General features: G+C 36.6%; 1 protein-coding gene across 3 annotated transcripts in view; it reads left to right on the plus strand.

The window, feature by feature from the left end:
• ARHGAP42 (Rho GTPase activating protein 42) overlaps positions 1-14,384 on the plus strand; it is a 264,527-nt gene that overhangs the window by 139,971 nt on the left and 110,172 nt on the right. For 2 of the 3 annotated variants that reach the window (XM_036902815.2, XM_057490759.1), the window contains exon 4: positions 14,019-14,090. The exons of the other annotated variant lie outside the window; for it this stretch is intronic. In XM_036902815.2, the coding sequence (XP_036758710.1) occupies positions 14,019-14,090 (72 nt within the window). The remainder of the gene's footprint in view (positions 1-14,018; positions 14,091-14,384) is intronic. 3 annotated transcript variants of the gene reach the window in all.

The following is a 14,384-nucleotide window of genomic DNA, read 5'->3' on the forward strand; positions in this document are numbered from 1 at the left end:
GTGCTCAAATGCCTGGGAAAGTTTAAAAGAAAATGTTTGCAAAATAAATCATATCTTTTGTTTGCTAAATTGTAGGACTTAGATAATTTTGGGTACTCATGGGCTTCTATAATTCTTTATTAGAGCTCTGTATTCTCTTTTAATTTTTCTGGTTTTATTTTTAACAATTAATTTGTTGGTTTATTTATTTAAATTATCTAGGTCCTACAATTTAGCAAACAGGAGATAAGATTTATTTTGCAAACATTTTTTTAAATGTTAATCAATTTGTTGGTTTACTCAATTAAGGAATTATTTATTTCCAAAGATTATTTTCTCTCCCACAAGGCCCCAGAGATCCTTAAAATATTCACATTCAAGCAGTCACTACAGGAGTAGTTTATAGGAAAGATACACTGTGTGTGTATTAGCTTCTGGTGCTGTTTTTTCTTAACTGTACAAGTTCCAATTACAGTGTTTCCTGTGTTTATTTATATCAAGATAGTATGTGACATAAACATCCCCAGTAAGTGAAAGTGAAGTAGGAAAAGGCAATACTACTGTAGTTGTGTTTCTGGAATAATATACCCCCTTTTTAAAAATTTCCCAAACTTTAATTGGGAAGAATTATGTGAGGGAAAGGCTCCTATTTTAACTTAGCAATTGCAGTAGTCTCCTCCTAGTCTTCCCATGTCCATGCTGATTCTTTCTTCACCGTAATGTTATCACAACTAAGCATTTCATAAGCCAAGAAAAATCGTGACTGTTTAACTCAGCTTTTTATCACATATGTAAATACGGCATCAGGACAGTAGTGAAACTGGGGATGCAATAGAAAGTGCATGTCACTTTTCAAAGATTTGTAATAGGAAAAATATATCTGCATTTTAGGGTTTAGAAATTAGAAGATAGAAAAATAGTAACCTCATCACTAACTCTAGGTATAGTTTTGTTTTTTTAAATGATAGCCATACTCACATTGCATATAACTTTATTTGGGGGCAAGACTTAAATTTGGTTCTGCAGTATATTCTTTGTTACCTTAGAGTGGTATGATGTGCTGTAGTAGGTTAGGAGTATAAAGTCAGACTGCTGGAGGTTCATGTTGTGGCTCTGCCACCTGTGAGCTCCTTGTGCAAATTACTTAGCTTTGGGTGTCCTTTCCTAATCTGTAAAATGGGAATAATAATTGTACCTCCTTCACAGACCTGCTATAAAGATTAGAGGAGAACTCTTTTGGCCTACAGTAATAAATCTTCAATAATTATTGTGTATGTGTACTCTAGAATCCATTTTTCCATTTATCTGTTGGGGGTGGCATCTTTACTTTCCTCCTCCATATTTTCAGGCCTCTTACTCTGTAACCTATTCTCCTACCTCAAACCCCTTTCCTATTTTCCAGCTAAAACCTAGCAGAGCCATGTGATTTTTCTTTTCGAGTTTTCAGTGCAGCACAGCAGTGACATCAACCTTAAGGAAGAAGGAGTAGGGAGAATTTGAAAGGTGATTTGTACCTCTTATTTTTTAAGAGTTACTGCTCTTCCCATGTTAGTTAGCCCACAATGGCCATTCATATGATAATGATCTGCCCTCTGTGAAGTTTTGACTTGAAGTACAATAGTGTGTGTGTGTGTGTATTTATATATATGTATTTTTTATAAAACCAATTTATAAGTAAAGAAACTGTGTGAATGTAACAAGCTATTATGAATTGATGGTTACTTACTTTTTTGGTGATTAATTTTTTTCTAAAGATTGTATCAGTGAGATTAGTTTCAGAATGCTACTTATATAGATAGCTACTTATACAGTATATATCAGAGTGCAGTTTACCATTGAGCAACACAGGTTTGAACTGCATGGGCCTACTTATAAGTGGGTATTCTTCAAAAAATATATTGGAAATTTTTTTGGAACTTTGTGACAATTTGAAAAAAATGTTTTCTTTTCCCTAGCTTACTTTATTGTAAGAATACAGTATATAATACATATAACATACACAGTAGGTGTTAATTGACTTTATCAGTAAGGCCCCCCTCCAATCAATAGTATGCTATTAGTAGTTAGGTTTTTGGAGAGTCAAAAATTTCAACTGTGGGGGGAGGGTCAGTGCCACTAACCCCCACATTGTTCAAATGTCAACTGGACATATTATAGAAGTCTAGTTTTCAAAAATATTTAGTTTCGTATAGGTAGGCTGCCATCCTCGGTAATATTGTCAGCAACAGTATTTGCTATAGTATCTCACTGCAGGCACCAACTGTGGCTGTCAGGAATAACTTTGTTTAATCTGGCCATGGTATGTTGAGGTTCCACTGTGGCAAGGCACACTCTGCTAGGCAGTGACTACTAAAAAAATCAACAGGACATAATCTCCACCTTTACAGGGCTGGAAAGATATATATATAAATAACATGTGGCGTGGATACTGTCACTCATTTTAGCAAAAGGTGTTTGTAGCCAACATTTCATGATCATTCCTTCAGTGTCCAGATTCAGAATCCTCCTCAACCAGCATCACAGAGACCTGCTGTCATTAAGAAAGACTTGTGTTAAGACAGATTGGTGAAGCTAAAACTGTTTGTCATCAGTGCTGTTAACAAAAGTTTGTTCAAGGTGTTGCTGTACAAGCCCAGACATCCAAGCCTTCCTTTGTGTAAAAGGAAGTTTAAGTGTAAAGAAGTACAAATTCTTTGGATATTGGGACAGACATACTAAATTGGAGGTGTTGTAAGCCCACAGGCACATGTTAAAGAGAGATGATTTAATGACTAGGTAAAAAGGATTCTTGTATAGTTGGCACTCTTTACCATTGTTTGTAGCTTAATATTGGCGTCTTCCACAGACTTGTTTAGTTCTAAGCAGTGAGATAGCTTAATACTGATATTTTCCAAATACCTGTTAAGTTCTGTAATTGGTGAAGTGCTGCTCAAAAGTTAACAGCCAGCGTTCAGGTCGGGGTGTGTGTGTGGGGGTAGTGAAAGCAGTGTAGGTGTGGGTGTGTGTTTCCTTGTCCCTGATTTGCAGTACTTGCTGGTTTCCATGGTGTAAATACTCCCACCTGAGGCGATTTCAACTTTGAATTTCATTCAAGGTCCCTGAATGGAGGCTGGGAAGGGAAGTGCACAGTGGTTCAGGGAGCCACCCTGAGCCGAGCAGCTTCAGCACACCGCTGGCCCCCAACCTATCTTTGTAATCTTTCTCAGTCACTCCCTGTATCGGTTAGGTCAGTCTCTGCTCTGTTTATTTGTATCTGTCCTGAGTAATTCCTTCCTCTCTTCCTCTTCCCCTCCATCCCCACCCCATTATTGCACAACTGCAGTAAGTGGTTTAAGAAATTGCTTATACATTGGGATATCTTAAATCTTTTAAAAAGTTTTAACAATCTGTCATGATGTAAATACTGGGCAATTACAATTAAGTACATTAACATTCAGCTACTAACATGTAATTGCTGTGAAATAACTGTGACTCTGGGAATTTAATTAATTTTCATTTCTTTTATAAACTCGTGAAGACTATGAGAAATTAGCTTAAATTCGCAAATTAAGAATTTAAAACAGATGAGTGATTTTAATTTCTCTCTCCAAAGATATTTAGTAATGAATACTAAGAAGGGTAGAGGATTATTAGCAAGATGAAATAAGATTAAAAAGGTGGGAGAAGATAAACATTGCATTACATAAATTATCACAGTGTTGAAGCTCCGTCCCGCTGCCCTCACACATAAAGCCACTTTGACCCGTCTAAGCCAGGGCATGAAACCTGGGGGAAAGTCTTGTTGCCACAGTTGGCTCAGTTCAGGGTATATCGTGTTGCTGGTCTTTGAGGTGGGGAAAGGGGAGGAAGGCGTAATTTCAGTAGCATGTGGACATTGACATAGAATGGGACAGCGTGTTTGGGAAAATCTTTGACCTTTTCTTATAGTGTTAACAAACGTGAGCACATCACTGGAATCTAACAGCAATGCCACCAGAGGTACCCAGGTCCAGCAGACCCTGGGGTTTCCTGAGATTCCCAAAGGTGTAGAGGGCTAGTTAACATGACCTCAGTATCTTTGCAGAATGTTTTTTACCTAGTCAAATGCAGGAGTGATTTGATTAGTTAACCTGTTGAAGCAAGTGAAGCTGCAGTATTTCTTGTATCATTCAAAAACTATGTTCTCATGTGTTGACTTAACTTCAACATCTTCCTTGTGTGCACTTTGAAGTAATGGAACCATATATGTTCTATAAAAGTGCTCTCCTAAATGCATAGTTTTTGGTCAAAATCGAAAGAAAAGGATTTGTTACAATGAATGTATGCCCAGGATGTTTGCAGTAATTATTTTAAGCAGCTTTTAAAATGCCATTTCTAAATTGATCTTTCACATATCTTGTTATTTATAGTTGAAAAGCAGTTTGACCTTTTTTGCTGCCTATTTTTTTTAGTATAAATGAACAAGTAGTAATCAGGATGGTAATAAGTAGGCACAGTTTGCGAGGAGGCAGTCTGTCATGGTCATATCTGGTGTTGGAAAATGCATTCCATGATTCTTGAATGCTATAAAAAGAGAATTTAATGTCCCTGCTGGATAAGAAGGACTAAAGCAAAAATAGTTTAAGAACAACAAAACTAAGAAAAATAACTTACCTTTCTGAGTTACAACTCAGTATTCTGAGAATTTCATTTGGTACAACCTAGAGTTATGACATTATTAGGTCACAGTCAATGGTATGAAATTCTGCGATTTTCCCTTCTCTTCCACTCTCTCAGCTAGATTCTGTGAAAATGGTCAATTTTTTCTTGAATGAGTGCATTTGTACTTTGTCGTCTTGAGTATAGATGGTTTTATTAAAAAACATCAAACTTTAATCTGAGTTATATTTGGGACAGTCATAAGCTCTAGAGGCAGAGAGGGTGGCTTGCCATTTGCCCTAGTAACCACTCTGTTCCATTTAGGAAGCTTTGCTGCCCAGTAAATGCTGGTAAAATTTATTAGGCAGTGTGCTAGTAGCAACTTGCTATGTCATTTAAAAAAAATGATGCATTACAGTTGGCCTCCTCAAAAGAATAAATTTCATAGGAAGCAAGCACAACTTTATATTATCTTACCATTACACACAAAATATAAAATTTATTCTCTGTAAACAGGCATGAGATCAAGTCCTATTATCTTCATTATACAGAAAGAGAAACTGAGACTTGGAGAGTTTCAATAAGTGGACATGATTGCACAGTTGTCAGGTATAAACCAAGAATTAAATACAGAGTAGTGCACTTTCCTGGAAGGGTGTACCATTTCTGCTTATCTCCTGGAATAAAAAGGGAGTCATATAGCACCATTCTCCAAAAATTTAAATTTCTTTTTTATGCACATTACTATAAGAAGAGTTAATAGTACTGGTAAAGTCAAGAAAAGATGCAAGTGACAATAAATTTAAGTGAGAGTTAGATCTAAACATATGAGGTCCAGTGGGTTGACTTCATAATGGAATACTGACTTAATAAGTAGAATCAAAACACTGAATATCCAAGTAGCAAGTAGCATACAAGTAGAAATTAAATGGATTACTGTGGTACCCAGATAACCATATATAGCAATGTTTTTTTAGATGGGGACATGGTTTTTCAGAGTAATTTGCTCAGGTTAAAGGATGTAAATAAAGTCTTTGACTTCCTTTTACTTGATGTATGCAGGTCTTGTTCATTGGTCCATCCTCCACACCTTATGTGAGTTTTGACTTTTGAGTCCTAGTTTAGAGGAGCTGTGGGTTTACTGACCTCCAGAAGGACTGTCCCTTGCAGAGCTGTGGAGAGTTAACTTGGCTAGTATCTGGGAGTGAGCCTCAGACTAGCCCCAGACCCCTTGCCAGAGCTCATCCTGGGAGCTGCTTGGGAGGGAGGAACAGGACAGGGGCTGGAACCACGCAAAGGAGAGATACTTGCCTGGAATCCCAAGTTAGAACTCTGATCTGATTTTCCCAGTTGCAAATATCAGTGGGAAAATAATCCATTCTTACCTCAGAGACTGTTTATAGATGTATTCTGCATTGATTGAGTTCAAACCACTCATTATGACATGTCTTTGTGATCTTGCCATTTTGGGTGGATTAGCTCTTTAGGCATCTTAACAGGAAATTATTTTGCAATGAGCTATACCATCCATGTTTTATTTCTATAAATAGTGTGGTGTATTGTAGCCTTCCCAGTTGCTTTAGATAGTACTGCAGAATATCATTAAAATGTCTCTTTAAAATTGAGTCTTCTGGTGCTTTGAAAGTTTGAGACAGAAAATTAAAATCTTACATCTTGGTATTATCAAGTAAATTGCAGGACAATGGGGCACTATAATCATCGATTAGTAATGAGCTGTGACTGGCACCAGTAAGACTGAATTTTAACCAAATCCTGGAAAGAGGAGAGAAAGTAAAGTGTCAGGAATATTACCTTTCAGATATCTTCTGTTCCATTGCTAGTCACTTTGTTGGACAAACAAGTTGTGGTAAGGTTCTCAGCAGTGAAAAGAGCAAGCATTGAAAATTTTTGTAGGATAGGATTTGAAAATCCATGAGCTATAGAAAAGTATAATTCATATATACTTGGAGAAAAAAAAATCCCAAACATACTTGGAGAATTATTGGTCTAACCACATAAAAACATTTCTAGCCATTACTTTTGAGTGATTTATGAGCACTCCCTTGTGGCTGTTTATTAAACTGTGCTTGAAATAGCACAAGAAAAGCAACAGGAAACTTAATTGCCTGGCTGAATGTAACTCATCCATAGTTAAAATGTGTCTACCCAGTAAATGCAGTGTTGTATTATCCATTAATAGATTTTCTTCTCTGCTATGGGAAACAGCTGAACTAGGTAGTAATTATTTTTGGATTTTAAAATGGACCATTATTTATGAAATCAAGATATTTAAACCCAAGATTTAGAATTATAAATGGTTGAGAATTAGAAAATAGTTAATAAATTGTGTTTTAATTACTGAAATAAGGCCATTTCAAGAATTTTATTATTGATATCCGGGGAGAGTATTAAAGTAGCTTTTGTATTTTTCCTAAGCCCTCTTAGTAAGGTCGTGCAAAGTAACACATTCCACAAATATTATGGGATCTTGAATCTCCTGAATGCTGTGACTTGATCCCATTACTCCCCCAACCCCTTGGGCCAGTTACCTTCTGGAGGTTTCACCAAGGCTTTTGCATAAATCTAGGGAGAAAGAAGAGAACCTTGTGAAAGTTAAGTCATCAGAGTGACACCTGATTCACATTTTTAATTACAGTTTTCTACCATCTTGTACATCACTTTCCTTTATTATGCAGTAGCAACAGTAACTGTTCTAAACTACCAAAATTTAAACACCTTCTTTACTTCACACTTGGGTTACTTCAGAATTAAAGAATTTCATCCACGTGACGCACCAGTGTGTAGGGATGAAAGGCATGCATTCTTGGGGGACGTACAAAGATGAGGGTCAAAAGCAGCCAGCTTGGGTTGTAAATCCACTGTGTGCCCTTGAGTGCTGGCATTTCCATTTTGATTACTTGAATTCATATTCACATATTGTGAACAGCAGCCCACTGACTGCCCTCAAAAGAAGCATCATATGTCACATGTGAAACCATACATATGTTAGAATGGTTTATGGAAGAATTTAGGTTCCTGGTTAACTACTCCTGTAGGTGGGTATTTGGGTGAGTACTGTTCTGTTCAATTCATTTGGATTCAGATTTGTACCTTTGAGTCATCTTGGGAAATTTAAGAGTGTTGAGACAGTTCTGAACAGATAGTAAATGTCAATTCTGTGAAGAAGCAGACATTTATTGAAAGCCTGCCAAATGCCAAATATATGCTTTTTATTTTTAAAATCTCTCTTGCTCGCTCTCTCTCCTCCCTCTGTTAATTTAAAAACGTCTTAGAGGTCCAGGTATGAAGCTGTTGAGTCTTAGCAGTTTTGGTGCCAAGAGTCAAATGGAACTGGGTCTAACTTTACACTCACATTCTTTTTTTTTTTTAATTTGGTATCATTAATATACAATTACATGAGCAACATTGTGGTTACTAGATTCCCCCCATTATCAAGTCACCACCACATACCCCATTACAGTTGCTGTCCATCAGCATAGTGGGATGCTTATAGGATCACTACTTGTCTTCTCTGTGCTTCACTGCCTTCCTTGTGCCCCCTGGCCCCCCCACTACATTATGTGTGCTAATCATAATGCCCCTTATTCCCCTTCTCCCTCCCTTCCCACCTGCCCTCCTAGTCCCTTTCCCTTTGGTAACTTTTAGTCCATTCTTGGGTTCTGTGAGTCTGCTGCTGTTTTGTTCCTTCAGTTTTTGCTTTGTTCTTACACTCCACCTATGAGTGAAATCATTTGGTACTTGTCTTTCTCTGCCTGACTTATTTCACTGAGCATAATACCCTCTAGCTCCATCCATGTTGTTGCAAATGGTTGGATTTGTTTTCTTCATATGGCTGAATAATAATCTATTGTTAACACATTCTTAAATACATTCCAGATGATTTTTAGATTTTGAACTTCATTACTCATATAAAATTGGCTTTAATCTTGATACTGTGAAGAGCTTAGCATAGTACTGTCACATAGTAAACACTCAACATATCCTCTATTGGATGTTTTCCTCTCCCTGATATTTTTCTGTGTAGTACCTTTAGAACTTTTTTTTTAATTCCTTGGGTTTCACATTAATAGAATGAGAGTAAGGGGAAGACAGAGGGAAAAATTGAGCATGTACAAAAATAAAGAAAAAAATGAAATGTGGACGAAATAGAGACAGGAAATAATACTTGCCCTATGAGGTGGTTGTTAACTGTCATATTTGATTTGTTACATCCTCAGAGTTTGTTTTATTCCTAGGTCATACTTACGTAACAGCCACATGAGAGTTTTGGCAGAAATTTAGCCTACTGGAGATGAATGTGGGTGCCGGTGTCTTAGTGGACAGACTCACCTGTCCAGTCCCTTTCCTGATCCCTCCCATTCCAATAATAAACACTCCTTTTGGCGGATTCGTTCTGCCACTCTGAGGTGGGGTAGTTTGCCAAACTGTTCCTTGGAGTCTTCCCTTGGCATTCAGGGTGATAGGTCCAAAGTGAGATTCCCTGTCTTTATTCCTTCTCCACCAAACCTGCTCCCTACCTCATTCACCTTCATTCTTAATAGGATGCCAAAGTCTCAGTGCCTGGGGCAGAAATCTTACTGGCACCTTTGATTCCTCTCCCTCTGGGTCCTGTTATATTTCCCCAAAAAAACTGCCTCTGCAATTCGCTGCTGCCCATCTGTCACCACTGCAGGTGCCTGAACTAGTCCACTACCACGTCAAACTGTGTTTCTCTCCCAGCCGTTCAGCTGGCATATCTTATCTTCATCTCACCATTAGCAGGCATATTGCTGGCATCCTAGAACAAGTTTTCACAATGTTAACTGTGTTTAGAAGCCAGCAATGGTTCCCTGTTCAGGCTGCTTTGCCTAGATTATGGATGTCTGTTCCTTGTACAACTGAGTGTCCCACTAATAATTAATAATGTGCCCTCTTTTCTCCAGTTAGATAATGTTCTTACTAGTTAACGGTAACATTACCACTTCTGCAGAGCCTGCTATGTGCCAGAACCGTTCGACATACACCACATTCATTCTTCTGTTCCCATTTAAAAAAAATTAACTGTGGCCTGTAACTTGGTGAATGTGCTCACAATCATGATAGACTCTTAATGAGTGCTTAATAAATGATTCCTTTTTCTACACTGCACTCTTCTGTCTCACATGCCATGCTTAGCTCTACCCCCTTGCCTTTATTCATGGCGGTCCCTGCTCCTAGAATCTTTATTCTCTTTGGTGCATCCAGTTCACACCCACTGTCCAAATACTTATTTAGTTCTTATGGAGCTTTACTGTTGTCAGAATCCCGATGTATTCTCAATGTAATCAGTTTAGGCTCTCAAATTATCCAAAAATTTTTGCAGTGCTTTATGAGCATCACATCTTATTGAATGAACAAATCTTCATCCTCTTCTCAAGAAGACATTGGCTTTCTGGAAGGTTTAGCATATGCTTTAGATTTTTTTTCCCTTCCCCACAGATGCAGACACACATGCAGACACCTAGTGATTGGATGTGGGAGAAGCCAGGCCATCCTGTCTCTTAGGACTGTCATCGGACAATACCTCCTCACAATGTACACACAGATATACTTCAACCAGAAGGGTAATAATACAGTAGATTCTGATGTAGAAGTGTATTAAGTCAGTAAATACAGAATGAGATTCATTATCTGTTTATTTGGATATATTAAAATTGATAAATTTTGAGCACTTAGTGTGTGAAAGGCACTGAACTGTGTTACATTCATTATCTTAGTCCTTAGAACCAAGTTGTTGGGTAGATGATGCAACAGAACCCAGTTTAAATCCAAGTCCCCTTGATATTCAGTACCTGTACTGAGGTGCCGCACTGCGTGTCATCTTACCCGGCCTCACTGGGGTGGCAGCTTTCACCACTTGGGAAATGCCTCCCTCTTTAAGTTCATTAACTAACAATAACTCTAAATACATTAGATTATTCTTGTTTCCAGCAATAAGTAAACATCCAGTAAATGTTAGCGTTTGTTGTTGATATTTTCCCAAAGTACACTGAAGTGTTCAAGACAATGTTTTCCCCCATGCAAACCTAACTTCACAGGCAGAATCAGCTATTTATTTCCTCTGTAATATCTGGATAGGTATATGTGTGTGCATTTGCCTGTCCATGTTTCTATGTATTTGGGGTTCCGCGAGGGCAGAGAGGATTTAGAGAGTGAGAACTCAAAGAGAAACTACTTTCCTGCTGTTTGCAATCATCTCTCTCAAGCAGGGACGCCTGCACAGTGTATCTGGAGGGATGCCTGTCTGAGCTCACAAATGGGAATTAGTTGATGGATGTCAGAGGTGTCTACAGTAGGCCCTCATAGGATTTTGAGTATTGATCTACTCTGTTGTCTTTTCACAGCACAGGATTTTAGGCCCTTTTTTCAGGATCTGTCATCTCATTTTTCTACAGGTTGAAGAACAACAGAGTCATGGAAGGCATTAACACTTTAGTTTTTATTTTTAATTATACTATGTTTGTTTAGATTATTAAATTTAAGAAATAAACCTTGACTAGAGAATAACCAATCCAATGAGAATTAAATGAAATTCAAAGTAAAACCTTTCTACTGAAATTTTAAATTTCAATATAATTTCAGACTTACAGAAAAATTGTAAAAATAATATAAGGACCTACTTACATACCCTTTAACCTATTTTAAAATAGTAATTTTTTTTTTCTTGTCAAAGTGAACTTTTTTTTTTTTTTGAGAGGGCATATCTTATATTTATTGATCAAATGGTTGTTAACATCAATAAAATTCTGTATAGGGGACTCAATGCACAATCATTAATCAACCCCAAGCCTAATTCTCAACAGTCTCCAATCTTCTAAAGTATAATGAACAAGTTCTTACATGGTGAACAAATTCTTACATAGTGAATAAGTTTTTACATGGTGAACAGTACAAGGGCAGTCATCACAGAAACTTTTGGTTTTGATCACACATTATGAACCATAAACAATCAGGTCAAATATGAATATTCATTTGATTTTTATACTTGATTTATATGTGGATCCCACATTTCTCCCTTTATTATTATTTTAAATAAAATGCTGAAGTGGTAGGTAGATGTAAGATAAAGGTAGAAAAGTTAGTTTAGTGTTGTAAGAGAGCAAATGTAGATGATCAGGTGTGTGCCTGTAGACTATGTGTTAATCCAAGCTAGACAAGGGCAATAAAACATCCACGTATGCAGAAGATTTCTCTCAGAACAGAGGGGGAGGTTCTAAGCCTCACCTCTGTTGATCCCCAATTTCTCACCTGATGACCCCCCTGCGACTGTTCCTGTCTTAGGTTGTTCCTCCCTTGAGGAATCTTACCCGTCTCTGGCTAACCAGTCATCTTCCGGGGCCATACAGGGAGATGTAAAGTTGGTAAGTGAGAGAGAAGCCATATTGTTTGTAAAGGTTAGCTTTTTACTTCTATGCATATTTATGCCCTGTGGCTTCTATGCCCAGCATTTGTCTTGAGGTATCTTTAGCACTTGGAGGAATTATGATACTCGGTAAATTCGATATGAGGCACGAATTCTACTGAAGGGTTGTAATTAGGAAGGAAGAAGAAAAGCTATAGAAGTAGCAGATGGAAGAAAACATGGGGAGATTGATTATTTCTTTGACATATCTTCTTGTAGAGTAATTTAAACATGTATAGGTTTTAAACTACTAATTAAATTGCACACACACATTAACATAACAGGAATACAGTTACATAACCAAAGCAGACCTATAATTACCAGTCATCTCCAGTGAGGGCAAGAAAACCAGTTAGGCATCCTAGGCATTTGTGAAAATTTGTCTATGATATGATGGATATTGTCCAACTGTACTTGAACAGTCTGAGAGAAATCAGACAAATTAAAACAGCCCATTCCTGGGAATTGTTCACATCCCATATGTTCTTTTAAGAGTAGATAGTCTATAGTTGCAAGATTTTGGAGCGCTGCAACTTGCACTTCTCCTAATTCTTGGTTGAGTTCCGACAGTATAGATCCAGTCAAATTTGTTGTTTTACTGTATGCACAGGCCAGCTTAGATATCTCCTTCCTCATTCCCATGGCAAGTCCAGGAGCTGGTGGGATGAATGCAGCTACAACTGCAGCATTGCCTGGATCTTTGTTGGGGTTTTTTGATGATCATCTTCTGGTATGACTCTTCTGGAGAGTGCTGATGTTGCAAGTTCTTCTTCATATCGTATCTTAGTTCATTTTTTGGGTAGCCAAATTAGGTTTTGATCCTCTGTATAAACACAAACAGACCCTTTGCCCACACTTTGATCTGCCCTTTATACCATTGTGTAGAACTCATTGGAGGTCACCACACAGGGACTGCTTTTTTTTTTTTTTTTTAAGAGTAGTAATATATTTTTAAAATAGGTTTTCTTCCTCTTATCATATCCTGATTACATAATTTTTATTATCAAAATGGTAGAATAAATAATAAATTTTTTTAACCAGGCCTACATTTTCCCCCTCAGATATATAATTGACATATAACATTGTGTGAGTTTAAGGTATACAGCATGTGAATCTGATATATTTATGTAGTGCAAAATGATTATCACCGTTGCATTAGTTAACACTTCCATCCTGTCACATTATTTCTTTTTGTGGTGAGAACATTTCAAATCTTATATTTAATTTTAATGCTTTCTAAGGGTTTTTTCTTTTTCTTCTTTTTTTTAATTAAAGATTTTCTTCCAGCATAATGTTATCTTAGAAATGTCTGTCTCTTTGCATCCAGTCCTGGGCCCCCCATACTTAACCCCCCTCACAGTATTCTTACAGATAAATATTAAAAGATTTATCTGTTTAAAGTTCAAGTAAAGCCCAGTTTGCAGTTTCACCCTAAAATACTGTTCATTGAAGTGAAATCAGATGCCTTTTTAGTAGGGCTGGAAATATGAGAACATTCAGGCAAATCCCAAGTGTGAGGAATCTAATGAAATAGAAAAAAAAAAGTCTTATTTTGCAGCTGTAGAATTACAACATTCTAGTGGCAAAGTGGAAGAGCTTTATATGGTTCAATTTTTAGATGATGCTTTAACTGGCTGTATTAAACCAGTATAATTAAAAGCATTTGTAAATTTGGTATCTGACTTGCTATTTCTTAGTTAAATCTTAGAATATGAAATTAAAATATTTAAGCTAAGATCTTACATATACTTGTTTTCACATTATTTACATTATTGTTAGGATCAAGAGAAATAATTTGTAAAAACTACTTAATTATAACGTAGAAAAAGACTTTACAGTATTCAAGGTATTTTTATTTCATTTATAGAAGAAGTCAACAAGAAAACAAAAGCTGTTTAAATACGCTGAATAAAAATGCCATCTTTTATCAATTTTGTTTGTGTGAAATTATAGTTTAATGTATTTGCATTTTTAATTTCAGATTCAAAACGCTAATGATGTATTAATTGCGCCACTTGAGAAATTTCGCAAAGAACAAATAGGTGCAGCAAAAGTAAGTGTTGCATTTTATTTTCCAGAAATTCTCCTGATAGTTAAAGATGACATAATTTCAGATGTTAACATTTTTGAAATTAGAATGACCTTTTAAAAAATTCTGTACATCAGTTTTAACTTTTGCACAGAGCCTATTACAAAAACTAGAATTCTTTTATACAAAGAAGATAATTCAAATAAATAGAGAAAAATGTTGTGAGTTTCTTCCATTCAACAATTGTAGGAAATTAGCTATCTTAAAGGGGGTGATGTTACGGTAAAATTATGAGGAACTTTATTCTTAACAGCTAAT

Source organism: Manis pentadactyla, chromosome 13 (genome assembly GCF_030020395.1).
Source record: "Manis pentadactyla isolate mManPen7 chromosome 13, mManPen7.hap1, whole genome shotgun sequence".
Taxonomy (NCBI): Eukaryota; Metazoa; Chordata; class Mammalia; order Pholidota; family Manidae; genus Manis; species Manis pentadactyla.